The sequence below is a fragment of the Lactuca sativa genome, chromosome 6, assembly GCF_002870075.4.
Source record: "Lactuca sativa cultivar Salinas chromosome 6, Lsat_Salinas_v11, whole genome shotgun sequence".
In the NCBI taxonomy this organism is placed as follows: domain Eukaryota; kingdom Viridiplantae; phylum Streptophyta; class Magnoliopsida; order Asterales; family Asteraceae; genus Lactuca; species Lactuca sativa.
Window position 1 is genome coordinate 46,970,057 of NC_056628.2, and position 20,114 is coordinate 46,990,170.

The 20,114-nt window shown below is 34.5% G+C and overlaps 4 protein-coding genes across 4 annotated transcripts; 2 read left to right on the top strand and 2 right to left on the bottom strand.

Moving 5' to 3' along the window:
• Positions 1-7,143: 7,143 nt before the first annotated feature.
• On the bottom strand, positions 7,144-7,919 carry LOC111887460 (heavy metal-associated isoprenylated plant protein 45). Its single transcript, XM_023883636.3, has 2 exons — positions 7,718-7,919; positions 7,144-7,582 (listed from the first exon to the last, which is right to left on the bottom strand). The coding sequence occupies exons 1-2, from the start codon at positions 7,857-7,859 to the stop codon at positions 7,311-7,313; spliced, it is 414 nt and encodes a 137-aa protein (XP_023739404.1). The 5' UTR covers positions 7,860-7,919; the 3' UTR covers positions 7,144-7,310.
• A 1,851-nt stretch (positions 7,920-9,770) lies between these two features.
• On the top strand, positions 9,771-12,138 carry LOC111887461 (probable E3 ubiquitin-protein ligase BAH1-like). The gene is made up of 6 exons (XM_023883637.3): positions 9,771-10,535; positions 10,653-10,894; positions 11,002-11,256; positions 11,347-11,484; positions 11,573-11,631; positions 11,910-12,138. Exons 1-6 carry the CDS (start codon positions 10,325-10,327, stop codon positions 12,013-12,015), a joined length of 1,011 nt encoding a protein of 336 aa, XP_023739405.1. The 5' UTR covers positions 9,771-10,324; the 3' UTR covers positions 12,016-12,138.
• A 4,544-nt stretch (positions 12,139-16,682) lies between these two features.
• On the top strand, positions 16,683-17,500 carry LOC111887477 (blue copper protein 1b). Its single transcript, XM_023883651.3, has 2 exons — positions 16,683-16,918; positions 17,190-17,500. The coding sequence occupies exons 1-2, from the start codon at positions 16,750-16,752 to the stop codon at positions 17,498-17,500; spliced, it is 480 nt and encodes a 159-aa protein (XP_023739419.1). The 5' UTR covers positions 16,683-16,749.
• Positions 17,501-17,796: 296 nt separating this feature from the next.
• LOC111887455 (annexin D8) lies at positions 17,797-19,570 on the bottom strand. Its single transcript, XM_023883630.3, has 4 exons — positions 19,092-19,570; positions 18,599-18,823; positions 18,412-18,501; positions 17,797-18,152 (listed from the first exon to the last, which is right to left on the bottom strand). Exons 1-4 carry the CDS (start codon positions 19,530-19,532, stop codon positions 17,937-17,939), a joined length of 972 nt encoding a protein of 323 aa, XP_023739398.1. The 5' UTR covers positions 19,533-19,570; the 3' UTR covers positions 17,797-17,936.
• Between the last annotated feature and the right edge of the window lie 544 nt (positions 19,571-20,114).

Sequence of the window (20,114 nt, forward strand, 5' to 3'; positions counted from 1 at the left end):
CCTGCATTAAAACACCTAATCAAATGTAAATCTCAACCTTTAACTGAAACACTCACCGTCAAGATGGATAACGGAAAGAAAGAGAGCACTAACAACATATTTATAGGTTGTACTCTTACTCTAGGAAATCATTCCTTTCCCATTGATCTTATGCCTGTATCCATTAAGAGTTTTGATGTCATTATCGGCATGGATTGGTTGAGCCCCAATCGTGCTGATATCCTTTGCTACGAGAAAGCCATCCATCTCAATCTTCCCTCTGGTGAAGCTCTCGTGATTTACGGTGATAAGCCCAGTTCGAACCTTCGTATCATTTCATGCATCAAAGCTCAGAAGTATCTGCAGAAGGAATGTCATGCATTCCTAGCTCATGTTGTTGATGAAACAAAAAAAGTTAAAGAACTCGAGAGCATCCCCGAAGTCTGTAACTTTCCTGATGTCTTTCCTAAAGACCTCCTGGGAATTCCTCCTGAGCGCCAAGTCGAGTTTCGCATCGACTTAATCCCCGGAGCTACTCCTATAGCTAAGTCTCCTTATCGTTTAGCACTGGCGGAAATGCAAGAGTTATCCAGCCAACTCAATGAGCTGATCAACAAAGGATTCATATGACCGAGTCCCTCACCCTGGGGAGCTCCGATCCTATTCGTGAAAAAGAAAGACGGATCCTTCCGAATGTGCATCGACTACCGAGAATTGAACAAGCTGACTATCAAGAACCGTTATCCCCTACCCAGAATCGACGACCTCTTCGATCAACTTCAGGGAGCCAGTTACTTTTCGAAGATAGATCTAAGGTCAGGGTATCATCAGTTGCGGGTTCACAAGAATGATGTACCCAAGACAGCTTTCCGAACTTGCTATGGACACTACGGGTTTGTAGTAATGCCCTTTGGTCTAACCAACACGCCGACCATATTCATGGACCTGATGAATTGGGTGTGCCGCCCTTTCCTAGACAAGTTCGTGATCGTGTTCATTGACGACATACTTGTCTATTCACGGAGCGAAGATGATCATAAACAACACCTGAGACTAGTGCTAGAAACACTAAGGGCGGAGAAACTATAAGCGAAATTCTCAAAGTGTGAGTTTTGGATCAGGAAAGTAACTTTCCTTGGTCATGTGGTTAGCGAGGAAGGCATACACGTAGCCCCTTCCAAGATCAAAGCGATTGAGAATTGGTCACCACCAAAGACACCCACAGAAATCCGCCAATTCTTGGGTCTCGCTGGCTACTATTGCATGTTTATGCAAAATTTTTCCAAAATCGCTAAGCCTTTAACCACCCGGACACAGAAAGGTGTAACCTTTAGTTGGGGAGTCAAGCAAGACACTTCATTTCAAACATTGAAGCAGACCCTATGCAGCGCACCTGTCTTGTCCCTGCCCGAGGGGACAGAATACTTCGCTGTCTACTGTGATGCATCCAATCATGGCCTAGGCTGTGTGCTCATGCGGCAAGGAAAGGTTATCGCCTATGCCTCAAGTCCGTTTAAAACACATGAAGTTAATTACACAACTCACGATCTAAAGTTGGGAGCAATGGTCTTCGCGTTAAAGATCTAGAGACATTATCTCTACAGAATCAAGTGCACTGTATTCACCGACCATAAAAGCCTACAACATATCTTTGATCAGAAAGAGTTAAACATGAGACAACGGCGATGGGTAGAACTACTCAGTGATTATGAGTGCGAAATACGCTACCATCCGGCAAGGCCAATGTGGTAGCAGACGCCCTTAGCCGAAAGGAGTATTCAGGGCGTAAGGTGAAAGCACTAACAATGACCATTCATTCCTATCTATCCGCACAAATCAAAAAGGCTAAGCTAGAAGCCTTGAAACCAGAGAAAGTGGCAGATGAAGCATTGCGGGGAATGGACAAGAACTTAGGGGTCAAGGGAGACGGAGTGTAATATTTCATGAATCGGATCTGGACCCCAAAGTACGGTGGGTACAGAGAGCTTGTCATGAATGAGGCTCACAAGACAAGATACTCCCTTCACCCAGGTTCAGATAAGATGTATCTGGATCTCAAACAACTCTATTGGTGGCCAAACATGAAAGCGGAAATTGCAACCTTTGTGGGCAAGTGCTTAACTTGAGCCAAGATGAAGGTGGAGTATCAAAAGTCATCATGTTTACTTCAGAAGCCAGAAATACCTGAGTGGAAGTGGGAAAGGATAACAATGGATTTTATCACTAAGTTACCCAGATCTCCGAGTGGGCACGTCGCCATGTGGGTAATTTTCGATCGGTTGAAAAAATCCGCCCACTTCCTGCCAATCAAAGAAAACTTCAAAATGGAGAGACTCACGCAAATCTACATTCGAGAGATAGTCCACCTTCACAGGGTACCTGTATCCATTATCTCCGACCGAGATAGCAGGTTCACCTCGAGATTTTGGCAATCGCTACAGAAGGCTCTTGGAACTAAGTTGGATATGAGCACGACTTATCATCCACAAATAGATGGATAGAGTGAGAGGACAATTCAGACATTGGAAGATATGTTGAGAGCCTGTATCATTGACTTCGGCATCTCATGGGACGCTCATCTCCCTCTGGTTGAGTTTTCTTACAACAACAGCTACCATACCAGCATCAAGACTGCGCCATTAGAAGCCCTATATGGCCGTAAGTGCAGATCCCCTCTGTGTTGGGCTGAAGTGGGTGACACGCAGCTAGCCAAGGGTCAAGTCCCTGACAACACGCTCACTGGTCCTGAGATCATCCGAGAGACAATTGAAAAGATCGTGCAAATCCAAGAACGACTGAAAGCCTCACGAGATAGACAAAAGAGCTACGTCGATAAGAGACGAAAACCCTTGGAATTCCAGGTTGGTGACCGTGTCCTTTTGAAGGTCTCACCATGGAAAGACATGATACGTTTCGGGAAACGTGGAAAGCTAAACCCTAGGTACATTGGGCCATTCGAGATCATTGCTAGGATCGGTCCCGTAGCATACAAACTTCAGTTACCCTGAGAGCTCAGCAACGTCCATCCTGTCTTCCACGTGTCGAACCTAAAGAAGTGTCTGTCCGACGAGACACTTGTGACTCCTCTCGACGAGATCGAGCTAGACGAAAGTCTACATTTCGTGGAAGAACCTGTCGAAATCATGGTCCGAAAGGTCAAACGCATGAAGCAAAGTCGCATCCCTATAGTGAAGGTCCGCTGGATTGCTAAGTGGGGTCCTGAATTCACTTAGGAGCGCGAGGATTCGATGAAGCAGAAGTACCCTCATCTCTTTCAAAGTTCATGATTGTACTCTATTCTTGAATTTCTGGACGAAATTCCCTCTAACGGAGGGATGATGTGACAACCCGAAACTTTTATCTTGTGCACTTAGCCAACTTCAATCAATGTTAAACTTGTTCTGTTGACTTCTCGTGCTGTTGAAGGGTTCATTTGAGAGTTCTAAGCTTGAGTAAGACCAAGGTTGAGTTTAGGAATGAGTCAGCAAGCCATAGGGTGACAAAATTGGGCCATACACACCCTTAGGGGAGTGTACGGCCGTACACATGGGTGTGCGGCCGCACACTCACCTCTTGGCCGCACACTCACTTCTAGGCAGCACACCCACCCCTATATAAAGGGTAGACCCCTTTCCTTTCATTCCTTTAACACCTTGGCAACACACAACACCATTTCTTTCAAGCTTCTTCAACCACAAACCCTCCAAGGCTTCAAGAACGTGAGTAATTCATCCTCTAACTTGATATCCATGAAAGACCACTCTATCTAAGCCATAAAGGTGCAATATTCGTCATGTTCTTCGTGTTTGGAAGTGAGTGCGGCCCCACACCTCCTTTAAGGTGGCCGCACACTCTTTAAACACCCTCTAAAGTGAGAGTTTGACTTCCACACTCGAGATAGACATGACCCTAGCCTTATTGCACCTTGGAATTGACATTTGGACATCTTCATGTGGGGTGTATGACCGCACACACCCTTGTACGGCAGCACACTCCCGTGTGCGACCACACACTCATCCTAGGGCCGCAAACCCACATCTAGAACCCTTAACTTGCACTACAATTGAGTACAGACCTAGAACACTACGTGGATACAAGTATGGACCTTGAGAACACTTCAAAGGCACCATCTTTCATGAGTGTACGGCCGCATACCCTTGGGCCGCACACCCATGGCCACACACACACTCAAGATGGCCATACACTCCCCTCATGCAACCCTACAAGGTCCTATCACTTAGTGCAAGTAGTTCCAAGTCTCTAGAGTGGTTTTCCATCACATCTAGTGGTGAAATACCTTTATTTGACTCTTTTATGTGTCATTACATGTTAATTAGGATCAAATCGTGTTCAAGGCTTCACTTGAACACCCAACTTTCCGTATCGATCCTTCAATCAAACCACTTACCTGAGGTGAGTTCATACCCCTACATTTTCCGTGTTTTTAATGTTTTCAAGGGGGAATACAAGTCAAACTCAAAGTATTTTATTAAATTTTAAACTTATTAATACAGTCCAACGATTTCCACGTTCAATGACATATTCGGATACTTTATCCCTTTTTGTAATATGTTGAGCATAAGGGAAACTTTTAATTGGGAATCTAACTTCATAGCTTTCAGGAAGGTTTTTACAAAGCATTTTCCACATCAACTCTAATAAACTATAATGGGTATAGTTTGGGAGAACCCTCTAGGCAGTTTCTACCAAATCATATTTCATGGATGAATATGTATAAACTATATATGGCAGATTTAGTTTATGTTATATATTTTCTCAGGAGTATAAAGTACATTTATTTAAGGATAATTACTATTTTATACTGTCTCTAGCTTGTAAACTAGATTATACAGAATTGAGGCTCTACTTCAACACTATACCCTTAGGTGTACAGGGATAAATCCTTTTACTATAACTAGAGTCTCCTGGAGGGAGAATGTGAGATTTGTGAATAGATCTATTTGAGACTGACAATCCCACACCTGAACTGCTAGCTACAGTTAGGCGGGCACGCCTGGAGTGAACAAATGCCATTTATCCGAACGCCTAAAGAACGTTATAAAGGTCTCTAGGTCATATCAAGTATGGTTATACGACTCGCAAATAAGTATAAACTAACTTTGGTTTACGGACTCTACTCCTCGTGGTTTTATTTTGAGTAATAAAACTACTTTCATAAATACACTGATAGTAATCAGGGATTTCTAAACTTGCATCTCTACCTCTAGGACGGTTAACCTGTTTTTAGGGAAAATATGGGATTTTCCCAGGATAACACCAACATTTCTAAAACTGATGGTTTATTTCCTACTAATAGATACTCTTTCAACACTACTTTTCATAAGAAAATATGGGATTTTCTTGAAGAACATTTTTCAAAAGAATCAAAGAACATTTTCCACCAAAACTAAATACTTATGAACTCACCAGCTTTATGTTGATATTCTTTCAAACTGCTTGTATTCTCAAGAAATCAGTAGACAGGTACTTCTTGGATTTAGAGGAGCCGGAGCAATAAGAGTCATTTTTTTTTGTTTTATATTCTACATACTTTTGGTGTAACTAAAACAAGTTTCAGACTTATGTAAACATTTTTCATATATATATATATATATATATATATATATATATATATATATATATATATATATTCATTGTAATGGTTGTGTTACAATGATTGTTATTGTACGTTGGTTGTGATGCTAAACATGACGTCCTCCACCCCGGAACGATTCCATCGTCCTGGTTTCGGGGTGTGACATAAACTGATACCACTCTCAAGCTCACCTAAAATAAATCACATAAGAATTGAATTAGTCAAACAATTAGCATAAACAACTGAAAATAAACCACATAAAGTATACCTTCAACCAATGTTGCGATAACTTTACCTGCTTGTTTTTTTTTCTTAAGTTATCTCGTCATTTGTTAGAAGATCCAGTAATATTTAACAAATGAGAAACCACATCAAAGAAATCATTAATCGCCATTTTATTCTTTGCAACAAACACTAGGTCTAACTATAACTGATGAGCAAAAAAATGAACAAAGTGTGCAGATTTTGTGACATTCATAATCAAAGTGTTCAATCCATTGAATGCATCACTCATGTTACTAGCTCCATCATACCCTTTTCCTCTAATCCTAGTAGGACTTAAATTCCATTTTGAAAGCATATCATAAATGGTAGCCTTTAGTGACAAAGCTGAAGTGTCATTAACATTTCTAAGGCCAACAAACCTTTCTACAACTTCAACTTTTCTGTTAACAAAATGCAAAACCAATGCCATTTGTTCTTTACATGACATATCACGTGACTCGTCTACTAAAATTGAAAAAAATGATTTTCAGGATCTCTCCGTAATAACATTTAAAATTACATATGAACATGCTTGCACAATATCTTTTTGGATTTCACTGCATTTCATTTGAGTATTTTTTGAGGCATTCTTTAACACAACACGATCTACAACATCACATTGATCAGCTAACCACTGTAATAGTTCAAGAAAGTTACCTTTATTATTCGAGTAGTCCTCGTTATGACCACAAAATGCTAACCCTTGTTGGAGTAGGAACCTAACACAATCAATTGAAGCATTCAAACGAGTATGTTATTCTTTTTCTGTTACAGTAGTTTGTTTCCCAAAAGCAGACCTGATGGATTGTATTTGGTTCATCAAACTTTGAAACTTTTGGACAACAATAGTGTGTGGAGTTCCTTCTTTGTGTTTATCTATTCCTGATTTTCTATTCCAAGCTTTGAATCCAGATTACAAAATGATCTGATCTACCTTGATTTGGTATACTTGATTTGAATCGATAACAATATAAACAAAAGCATCATTCTCTTTTATACTATATTCTAACAAATATTTATTATCATCAAACCAAGATAAATCTTTGTGTTTTACCTCCAAAATCATGTGGTTGCACCTTATGATTTAGAGGTTGGAAAGGCCCTTTTGCAAGTCTTTTAATTTGGTCTCTTTGGTTAACATAATAAAATTCTATAATTGGTCGTTCAAATGGATCAAGGTGTGGGTAAGTTTCGTTTTCTAACGCTGTCTATCAAAAACCATTTGTACTCTTGAGTTTAAATCAAGGTGTGGGTAAGTTTCGTTTTCTAACGCTGTCTATCAAAAACCATTTGTACTCCTTCAATTCCAAATTTCCAATGATGCTAATTATAAATTTATGAAGATTACTTAGGAACATATCCAACATCCAAACAAGTACCTATATAGCATGCTAGTTGCTACCCTCGATAATAAAAAACAACTAATGTTTGCATTATATATGGCTCCCATGATCAATTAATTCACAGCAAATTAGAAGGAATATGATCTGTTGAAGACCTTCTTCCATGCGGCTTTCCAGTTTATGGAGAAAGATGTATGTCCCTTGATGATACTAAGAGGAGAGGGTGGTGCTGTGTGTGATTGGATTTGGAGCCCAGCGCCATTAATGCCATCCTGCTGCTGCTTCCAGAATCGAGCTCCTTTTCTCTTGGCTCTAATGGTGGATAGCACATCCTTCTTGTTGCAAATGCCCCATACTGTCACCTTTTGCTGATCATAATCCACATTTACCGAGTAAATACCTGTACGCATATCGATCAATTATTACTTCAAAATCAAACAATAAAAACGTGCATGCATGACCACGTATTTGGCCCATTACATTTGCATGCATTTAATAGTAAATATCGATTGGTAGCTAACCCAATATCACCTACCTTTGAAATGAGCCAAGGCTTTCTTGATCTTTTTGCCGCATCCATAAGAATAAAGCGGCACCATGATCTCTACAAATTGCGCCTCCACATCCTTAACCATCATCGGGACTATTTGAAGCTCCTCTTGCATCTCCATCTCCATTGTCCCCAGTTTAATTTCTTTGCTCAAGACTTTACTACTTATGTGTGTGTTTTTACACTCACTATATATGTATATATATATATTATAACATGCATCATGAGATGCAGATCCAACATGTGTATCAGAAATTAAAGAACAAATAGAATAATCTTTTTCACTTTTGGTGGGTGGATGAGTAGGATGAGTGTGTGGATATGTCATCTGCTAACCTTTTGATGTGTGCATTGTATTGGACATTTAGGCTGATTGTCAATCCATGAGAAATTGCAAAATGCTCCCCATGTGATGTTACTATTAACTAGTTAATTACCCAACTATATCTAATTCTAACGCAAACCTTTTAGGCTTTAGTTAACCTTAGCTAAACATCATAGCTACTAACCTTAATGAATTAAATGAGAATGTTTCAAAAATTAATATCGGTAAAATGGAGTGTCTATATGGTTTAATTATTTATAAGTAATGCAATTTCAACCAAAAAAAAAAAAAATTAGATTTTATGTATCTGATCAAATGTACACCTAGTAAATAAAGTAGGGCAACTCCAGTTGAATCCAACTAAATAGCTTATTAGTGAATCAACTAGCATATTAGGTGAACCAATTGCTCAATGTCTATGAACCAATTACTTAAAAAACAACGCAAATGGCATACCCAACTCTCCAACAACAAATTAGAAAAAAAAACAGTTTTTCTGCCTCTTGCTTTACGACATTACAAATCGTAAAAGCTTGGCTTCTTCTCCCACTAGCATAAATGTTAATCTTTAATGCTCTGATTGTTTTAGTTTAATTTAGTCGTTCAAATTGAGAACCTAAAGTTAGTCAATTAGTTCTTTAATCTTATATATTTTATTAGGATTTTTTTGTGTTACCCCTAACAAAATTTTCTGGGTCCGCCCCTAACCACCACACCACTTTAAAAATGAAAAAATAATAAAATAAAAAATGATTTGTTTCTTCTTTTCTTAATCAAAGTTGAGCAATGTTGAGAGGGTACGTAGCTTGAAGGCGGGTGGTGTTCAATGGGCCATTACGACGTTAAAAAGCTCCACTTGGGCCAAGAGGCCCATAGCGACTAGTGTTTATGGATCTTCTTAGCCCATTTAAGAACTTGCTTTAAGAACTTTTCCTAAGCCAACGACATACACTTTTTTATTTTTTATTTTTTCGTTTTCCTAAAACCTTAATTATAACCAATATGTTGGCTTTTTTTAGCATATATTGATCAACTTTTTTCAAAACCACAAATCGATTTTAATTGTCCCTTTCATATTATCCTTTTTTTTTTTTTTTTTCAGTTTTTTATATGTCAGTTTTATTTTATTCCGGCATATATATCAGTTTTTTAATCGATTTTTGAAGCCTTAAACCTGCTACAATAGTCATTTGGGTACTTATTTATTGTTTAGATTCCCATTTGGTAAATCCTCTAAAATATTGTGGTTCCTATTATTAGAAACAATACAACAAAAATATAAAATTTAATCATAATGATATTCATAAAAATAAGATAGGTTCAACTTTTGTTAATTTATAATACCTATCAAAGTTCTTTTAAATAAAATGTTTATTTCTTTAGGATCTTCTTGAAATAAACATGAAACACTTTAAGCAAACTGGTCCATTAGTTAAGTTTGCAATAAAATTGTAAACTTAGTGACTTAACTAAAAAAACATAGTTTTAAAATCGAAATTTTATGTAAACTTAATGTTTTTTATATAATTTTTCATTTTACAAAACATAAGAAAACTTAGTTATTTTTGTTAAAAACCTCATTTATAATTCTTAGTTTAATTAATATCCTAAAATTTTAGTTAAAAGAAGTAAAGGACAAATTTGTGTATACATGTGAAACCTATGTGGCATCATAAATCATACGGGTGTATGACATGGCAAAGAGGCAAACATACTCTCTCTTCTCCTTTTTCTCTTTCCTTGCCTCTTTGACTCTTTCTCTCTTCTCCTTTCCTTTTTTGGCATGAAGCATTCCCATTGATTGCAGAACTGTCTTGGAGGGTTTTTCCATGCCATTTTCATGGATAAACCGTTTGACTTGACTTCCTTTTTTTAGCATACTACCCATTTTTTCATGGATAAACGGTTTATCCATTTTCATGGATAAACCGTTTGACTTGACTTCCTTTTTTTAGCATACTACCCATTTTTTCAATGTTTTAAAAATATCCAGATCAATGTACAAGTTTTACTCCGCAGTGTGCACGTTAGTAAAGCATGAAGCATTGACATTTTGGGTAATGAGAAAGATTTACCACCTTCGATCATCTTTCCCTTTATATTCGCTCTGAACATTGTGTTAAAGATGGTTTGATTGAAGCTCGTATCAGTGGATATTTGGTAGAGAAATTGATTAATTATCGATCGTTCAGCAATGTGCTGATCACTTCATGAATGTGCTTTTTGATATATAATAAGGTGGGTGCTAATTGAATCGACTTGGAGTTATGGGGTTCGAAGAGACGTTTACAGCTTATTTAGTGGGAGATAAAAGGAAGGATCCGAAGAACAACATGTGTCACTTTGAGTACAAGAAGCTCAAGAATGATTTGAACTTTTGCAGGCATCATCGACATATTGAAGCTTCCATTGATTCTCATGGCGATGAAAATCCTGAAGATGATCTCAATCAGATTCCTCCACATGAACCCTGCCATCGTAAGTTTCCTACATCATTATCACATCAAAGAATTAGAAATGAATTCTCAACTCTTAATTAAGATTTGAAGTAGAAGATGAATTTGAAACAGTTCTATTGGATTTATGATGTAATAGGGTGTGAAGGGATATTCTCAGAGTTAACGACTGAAGCTACGAAGATGGCTGATTATATTAGTTTGAGAGTCAGGAAACTTGTTCATCTTCACTTTACTCCTGGTTTCCGAAGATTCTTATGGTGCTTGTTTCGTTATTTCAAAGATGATCAAGAAGCACTCCTACGTAAGGGATGGATCCTAATCCAATTTATGATTATGAATGCTATCGCCCTCAGGAAGATTCTCAAGAAATATGACAAAGTAAGCCCATATCATTTTGGAAAACCAAACATGTTGTTTCTTCTTCTTGAATCTTGATTATATATTATATGTATGATGTATCTATATCTATCTATCTATCACAACAGGTGCATGAATCTGCAAGTGGTATGAACTTTAAGTCCAAATTACAAGCAAAACACTTGGATGTGATGCAATCACCATGGTTGATTGAATTAGTAGCTTTCTATATGAATCTAAAGGGTTCAAACAGTTTGACTTCTGATGAGCTTTTTGGTCAACTCTCTTACGATCTCAATATCTCGGATGAAGAGTCTTTACTGACATTGACGCTTCTAGGTTCTGAAAAGCTGGAGTATAGTCTCACATGTCCTATTTGCTTGGTATAAATGTTTGAAAATTAAATAAACATGTTAATTAACTTCAAATTCCAATTATATCTTTTATAAAATTATGATCAATTGTTGATTCAGGACATTGTTTTTCAACCATATTCTTTGAGTTGTGGACACATTTTTTGCAAGTCTTGTGCTTGTTTGGCAGCTGGTGTATTGATTATTCAAGGGTTTAAGTTTGCAAATCAAGATTCCAAGTGTCCAGTTTGTCGAGAGGTTAGATAAAGTTGGATTTTTATATATGATCATATTATGTAACAAAATATAGATTAATGGTATTGTTTATATATCTTTGTTACTGTAGAGTGGAGTGTATGCTAAATCAGTTTGCATGTCCGAACTAGGTTTGCTCTTACAACGAAGGTAATCAATATCTTATATCTCCTTATTACTTTACGATAGATATGTAAAAATGGAATGGATGGGTAAAGTGTTTTAGAACGGTGGAATATATTATTACTAATAAAGCACTAGCCAAAAACTAGAAGCAAAGAAAGATTACAAAGCATAGGAAGAAAACGAGGAATATATTAATGTTTTCGGTTATATTATTTTGTGGTTTGTTATAGACATTTCTGAAAAATGTTTCTTTTGCTTGAGATACAATTTTAAAATTTTTATAACAGGAGAGGTATTTGTAGGTATAAAGATGGATTTAAGAAGAGACGAATGGAAGAACGAGAAAAAATATTGATTCAAACTAAAGAATATTGGGAGTTGCAAACAAGTTATGTGATGGGATTATGACATTTGAAGTGTTGGATTTGTTGGTTCTTTTTGCAAGATTTATTTTGTATTCAAAATCTAACGTAATAAATAAATAAAGATTTTTTTATACATGTTATTTTTTGTATTCTTTTTGGCGTATTACAATTTTTGGGATTTTTGAATTAATTTTTTTCTATTTGTCATTATGGTGTGTTTTTTTAATCATATTAAAATTTCATATAAAACAATGCCATCTATTAATAAAGATTTATTTATTTAATAATGATTGTGTACGCACGATTTTATAGTAGGGGTTGCACGAGAGAGTTAGGGGTTGCACGGTAGTAGAAAAAATAAAAATTTTGAAAAATTTCGAAAATTTTTCCACTGCGGCCAGAAAAGTTAGGGGTTGCCGGTGCCACCGTGGACCACCCCTGATTGTGTATATCAACTAACATATAATATAGAGTTCAAACAATAAGCCATTTAGCTCAAATGTCAGTTCCAATTATATAAAAATGTCATGTGACACTAAAATCACCAACATTCGTCACTTTAACTTGCATGATTAAAGATGATTAAAGATTTTAAGTCCTAAACTGAAACCAAATCAAACAATTAAACATCACACTTCAATAAAAATAAATTTATTGCTATGGCATCAACTCTTTTTACTCGAAATTGTTATTACCTCTTTTAAACTTTAAAGTATCTAATTAACACATTATCCTGTTACTGGAAAATTAATTAATTTTATGTATTAAACGTCGAGATAAGAAAATGACATATTGTAATTATTTTATTTTTTGAAATAAAACTATGACAAGTCTTTATACAAAAAACAAAATTAGTTCCAATCAGAGCAATGTACTTTCAAAGTACCTTGTTATAGTTGGGAACCCCACCCTTAGATTTGTTCATTAAAAAGCCATCTAAGTTTTGCGGTCGATGATAGTTATTCTTCCAAAGTTGAGTGACATGATGACTTGACGAACATGTTGTATTTAACGACATTAAGTTTAAGTTTTTGTTGCATCGATATATATATATATATATATATATATATATATATATATATATATATATATATATATATATATATATATATATATATATATATATATATATATATATATATATATATATATATATAATTCGAAAATGTTTTGATTCTTTACCTTAAAAACTGCCTTTATTCTCAACTTTCAACAAAATTTTCAAATCAACAGGTATTCTAAAAATGACATCGTTTAACTATTGAGAAGGCTAAAGGCAAAATAGTCAAACACATTGGTGAGTATCTAAGTTAGACAATATGATATAAAACAATGGTGTGCATAAAAAAATCCTTAATTATACTCTAAAATAGCAACCAACTTTAATTTCTTTGTTTATTATAACATCCTAATTTAAAAGTTGGTTACTATTTTAAAGTACAATGCCTTAGTAAAATGATGGTGAATTTTAGTTTTATTGACCACCGGTCTTAGATTAAAAGTTGGTTCAAGCTTTCTAATGGAGGTATAATCTTATATTATCATCTTTTTCTTATAATGTCATCTAGGTTTCAAGTAGATTTTGTCGATTAAAATCTAATATTTTGATTACTGGATGTGAAATTGATTTAACCTTGCAATAGTTATATTTATATGTATTTTGAAGTTCAAGTATGTTACACTGTCTAATTGTTGTTGTTTTGTGATGACAATATATAAGAGTAAAGGATAGTTGCTATAAAATGTGAGGTTGTTTTCGAGGCAATCGTGTAATACATAGATCTCACAACTAGTTTTTTTTATGTATATCAAAACCTTATATATTTTATAGAAGACCAAGTTATGAAGTAACTAATATAGCTTGACGGGTGGCTTGATATTAACGATACAATGTAGATGGAAATCATTGTTGTATTTATGTTCTGTAATTATCTTTTCCATATTATGAAGCTCTTGTACATTTATATATTGTTAATAAGATATTCTCCATCTGTGTGATGACTTTTCCTAAACCCTACATGGTATCAGTTTAAAATCGATATCTCTCTTATTATGGTCATCATCGTCGATTTCCTCTCTCCATTATGGCCTTTCTCGATAGTCATGACACCAACCTTCTTCTGTCCACTCTTCTCCATATGATCACAATTAAATTATTCTCTTATAACTACCTTCTATAGAGAAATGAAATACGTTTGTTAGTTTCTTATCAAAAACTACCTTCTATAGAGAAATTAAATTATTCTCTTATAACTACCTTCTATAAGTACCATATTGGCATTGTCTTGTTACCACCTACCACCATATTGAATATAATGGAAAACCACCATTTTTCTTGCTTTTCATTCCTGGAAAGAAAATGAATAATACGTCCTCATCCTTCTTCAACCATCCTTTTTAAAGAATTTATGGCTAAAGCACTCAATCTCAAGACCGAGATACACCTAGCCTTACCTCCAAAAAGGCTCTCTTGGTTTTTAAATATGGCCTCTAATTCATATCTTCTTGTGATCAACCATCTGCGATTTTTCACCTTGTTAGTGATCTAGACAACTCTTACTAGTTCCTATACGATCTTAGCTATACATTTGAAACTTTTTCAATATCCCATCACAAATTTATGGTTCTTTCTCTGAAGTCGAAGGTTAAGAGGTCTTCCTCAAGTCCATGCACATATTTATGGTTCCCCAAGCAACCTTTCCTACAGGACAAAACTAAACCATCAATCCCTCAATCTCAATGATAGTGGTAGATCATCTTTAAGTTGTGGTACTTTCTCTAGAGGTCGTGGTTGGAGTCTCCATTGTTAGGGTTTAGAGCTTCAAAATGACATTTAAGGCCCAACTCAAAAAAATATAATGGTGATATGAGTGCAGATTCATGAAAACATAATTAAAACCAAGCTAATGATCTATTTCAAAGCCCCTAAACATTATAAATATAGAATTTTGGAAAACCCCAAGTACAAGATCAAATTTAACTAAAGGAGATGAATGAATTATACATGTAAAGCCTTCGAAAGGTGATTCTTGCTTCCAAACTTCATCCTCACTTTAAATCCACTTCCAATTTCTTTATAAGTTAAAAGAATTACCATGTTATATATGGATGATGAGATTCCATTTATACATAGCTAATTCCAATAGACTTATTGCAGGGTCTCATTGGCGTGCATCCAGTAGGAATTGAACCTACAAATTCACCAATTGTGAGTTAAGTTCTTTAACCATTCGGTCATGGATGCTTAGCGGTTCATAGTGAATGAATCTATTTTTTTTTCTAACTTTCAAAATTGTTTAGAGAAGCTTTTGTGTATTTTTTACTCTATCAACAAAAGTCCCTTATTTTCTTATTTTCTCAAATATCTAAGATTCTAATTAGTACCCAAAAAGATAAGAATTCCTATCAATATGGTCCCTTAAATAAGTCACATTATAAAGAAACTTTCTTCTAATTTATATACTTTAAATTAAATTAATTTGCGTTATTTAATTTTCACATAAATTGGTTTTGAATCGACTAAAATGGGCAAAAAATTTAGACTATGAGAATGTAACAATTACTCACCTTTTAGAATGATTTTGTCCTTTTGAAGATTAAAGGTGATGACTTTCCAACTTTAACTAATTTAAAACAAACATATACTCTCCTATCACTAGTTTATAACCAACATTAATATCACTAGTTCGACTTTTTCCAATTAATATCATTAGTTCGACTTTTTCCAAAAAAATTAAGGTTGCCAGATTTTCTAAACGATGTATTTTGCTTTATTAGATCTTATGCAAATATCATAATTCCTATATTGATAAATGTTTCATATGTTTTAAATAGTTTAATTAAACATCTAAATATCGTATTTGTCCGGTAATTACTGAAAGTTATTATAGCACAATAAAAGAATAATAAAAAAAAAAAAAGAAAAAACATCTTCAAGTGAAACTTGGGCTTATCTCCTAGTTCGGGCCTATCTCCTCACTGATATGATCTATCAACGATTAACGGGGTGTTTGGATAAATAGTTTTTAACTTATTAACGTATTGCTTATTTGCTTATTGCAGTGAGAATAAACATTTTTTTTAAAATGTGTTTGGATTAGCTTATTGCGGTGGAAATAAGCAATAAGTAATAAGCATCTTAAGTGTTTGACAAACAAAGCAGCTTATATGAGTAAAATGACCAATAAGCAATAAGCATTTCCCTCTTGTTTATTAAAATTAACTTATTCCTACCGTAATAAGCTGATTTTTAAAGACTCATATCCAAACACTTAAATTTGCTTATTGCGGTGGGATTAAACAATAAGCAATAAACAACCTATTTTTTTCTTATCCAAACACCCCTAAATAAGTCCGTGGTTTCTTAAACATATTTAGTGCGCCATGACGCCATCTACTTTTCTCCCGGGGTTCTAACCTTAATCGTTATGAAACAAATGATATTTTCTATAATCTTTTGTCTTATAATTATAATATTGCAGAGTATCTATTTAGTTGCCCATTAGGTCGTATTAGTTATTGGAATTTTACAAAATGTCCTTTTCCCACATCATAGCATTAGAATATGGCCTCTTCAAGTACTACAAAGTAAAACCAAGAAAATGACAAATAAAAGCCGGAAAAGAAAATATCGAGTATAACAATCTCATTGTATACGGTATATATGTAGATATTTACAAGAAATCTAATTTATTATAAATAAGCACTTTTACATATTTGTAAATCAATATCAAGAACAAAGATAACATATTTCCATACACGAATCTCAACACAAGCAATGGCCACTTTTACTCACATTGTTCTTCTTGTCATATCGGTTGTGGTGCTACTTCCGTCGACCACTATGGCCGCCGAATATGTGGTGGGAGATGATAGTGGTTGGACCATAAATTATGACTACCAAGTGTGGGCTAAAGACAAAGTTTTCTATGTTGGCGACAAACTAGGTGAGTTGTGTATCATAGTGTCACTATATTTGTTTACATTAGAACTTTATTAGAATACTAGTAAAATGCTAGAAAATGAAAAAAAAACACATTGCAAAATAGCAAAATTTGGGGTTGTGAAGTCAACCAACCCAATTTATCTTAAATTTATTGCTCATATTATATATCCAACTATAAGATTGAATAACAATATTGTCAAAACTCTCAACGCTTCTTTTTGGTATTGAAAAAAATGTATCTCAAAGCTAACAAATATTTTTGTTGGATTCAGTGTTCAAGTACCCTGTCAATGTACACAATGTGTACAAAGTGAATGCTAGTTCCTTTGTTACTTGCACTGTTCCGCCACCTAGCGCGGCCCTTACATCTGGAAATGATGTTGTGACCTTGGTGACACCAGGCAAGAAGTGGTACATTTGTGGTGTGGAAGAACATTGTGCTGACTTTAACCAAAAGTTGGTCATCGATGTCCAACAAGGATCAATGGCTCCGGCACCCGCACCAAGTAGTGCAACCAAATTCGGGGCTAAGACTTTCATGGCCACGATCATCTTTGGTTTTGCAATGATAGTCATGGTTTGATTTTGATATATACATTTATTGATTTACTACATGTAAGAATAAGATTACATGGTCTTTTTCTAGGCTATTCGTGAACTTAAGTATGGACATTTGATTTGCCCCCCCTCAAAGAAAATTATTATTTTTGGTTTATTTATGGATTTTTTTTGGGGAAAAAAATCTAATACAATTAATAAGAACTTAGATAAATAGTACATGTTTATTCAATTTGTCTTTGTATAACCATATATATAATTTTAATTTGTGTATGTGTCATGATAATGATAATAATAATAATGTTATATGATGAATTAAAGTGAGCTCATGAAAAGTAGAATAGATTCCAACTCAAATATAACAAAAATTTCCTTCTAGTACTATCATACCAATATGGATATATAAATAATCATATGAATGAAGTACATTACCCCTAAGTAAGTCGAAATGTCATAATTTTTCATAAGTCATTGTTACTTTTCATAATCAATCCGACAAGCAAATCTCTATAATCTCCGATTGGAATGCTCTCTATTATGGCATCTCTCAAATCCATCTCGTATATGTTCTTGTACAATTTTCTTATATTCTTCATATTAGTTTCACTTTGACTCGTGATTATACGTTCTAAACTGCTCTCATCGGTAGTTTTTCCTTTTATGTTTGCTTCTAGCGCCTGAAATTACAACTTAACAAAACCATAAATATAAAAAAAAATACTTAAAAAATTTGTTTTATATGCTTTTTTATATATTGAATAAACCGAGGAATTAGGATTGCTTGAAGAAACATAAAGTCATGAATCTAAATCTTCTTTATATAGTTATTTAATTCCATATTTTATTAGGATATAAGTTATTTTAATATAAACTACCTTTCTTCAGGATCAAAGACTCTTTTAACTTTTACATGAAAAAAAAAGGTAAATTGATCACCTTTGCATAATATTTTGGAGGGTTTCTTAGGAATTTCACCACAAATCGTAGGGCCTCTTCAAACTCCCCATGATATTTATTTTTGAAATGCTGCAAAAAAAAAAAACAAATTAATTAATCATCATGTTTCAACTATTTTGATATAGTAACATAAATTTTCATGTAAAATAGTAGTCAAAGATTTGACCTTTGTATAGGAATGGCCATAAATATGCTTATATATTGAAAAAGTGAGTTTGAGTTGTGGAATGCTTCTTTTACTTAGGATTTCAAGGACAATTCCCTCATCAATCTTGAACCCTCCACTTGTTGCTTCTCCTGTTTGGAATAGTCTTTGGGCATCACACTTACCAATGTGTACACTAACATCTGCACTATGAGCCTTTTGTGATGCACTCAATGCCATTAAAATCTGCATAACAAAAAAAAAAAGAAAAAAAAACAATTCTAAGCAACCATTTCTTATATGAGTTGTTGCACGTAAAGTTGTACTTTATCAATATGTACAACTATTCATGCATAGAGTACATATGTCGATGCACAAGAAAAGAAGGATCAAATTGTAATTAACCATTTCTCAGATGGGTTTGTACCCAATGTGTAAAATATTGTACTTTTCAAAAAGTAAAACATTTATTGCACAATATACAACCATTGATGCACAAGTCAAGAAACCATACCTTTTGGTAAGAGTGTGGGGGTTCAATGCTCATAATGTCTTGATCCAAATGCCTTCTGAATTTACTTTGATAAGCTTGTTGAATGAGGAAAAAATGGCTTGATTTCCTACCAACATAAATCTCAATGAGAGCCTTGTAGTTGACACAATCCCTTTCTTTGAAGATGGCATTTTTAGCTACAATAGCATCGCGTTCATGTGGATTAATCATCAACAATGACAAGATTGTGCACGTTTTTGATGCCCCACCATCAATCTTGTTATGTAGATGATCAAATAAGTCTTCATTATACATCTCCATGTACTTTTCTCGGATCTTTTGGCATTCATGTTGGGTTGATTGACTCATGAAAACCCGAACCAAGAGGGTAATATTTCCCAAATTGCCATGAATTTGTTTGCAAATATCTTCAATTGAGCTTTGGCTTATTGATTCTTCCATTGTTGGTTTAAGGTTCAATTCAATGTATGTGTTGTATATATAGAAAAAGCATGACTTGGAAGGCAAGGGTGTGGTCTCATGGAGTCATGGTCCACTAGCATAAATGGTTACTTTTCTTTTGTTTTTTTTCTTGAGAAAGTTGTGTACTTTTCCCATGAGAAAGTTGCTCCATTCCAAGTGTGGTCAACTATGATTAGTATAACAAGAGTTGCTGAATTTGATTATGTTACATATACGTTGTATATTTTATTTGATTAATCTTCAAATGAATTTGTTAAGCAAGAGGGAATGCAATAATATATCTTAATTCTAGTTATATATTTTTATCATACCAAATTTCAAACTTCCAATATTTTAATATTTTATAGGCTAATCCAACAAAAAATGAATAATGTGATTTCTTGAAAATTTAAGTGCCTATTTAACTACGCATTGTCATTTTTACTATAAACATATTTATTTTAATGATTTACTTGATTACAAAATAAAGGGAAAAGTAATACAAAAGAAGGGTTTGTCTTTTATTTCCTTTTTTCCATTGTGTAGAGACCAAGTGTAGGCTGGCAAGTGATATGTGAGTGT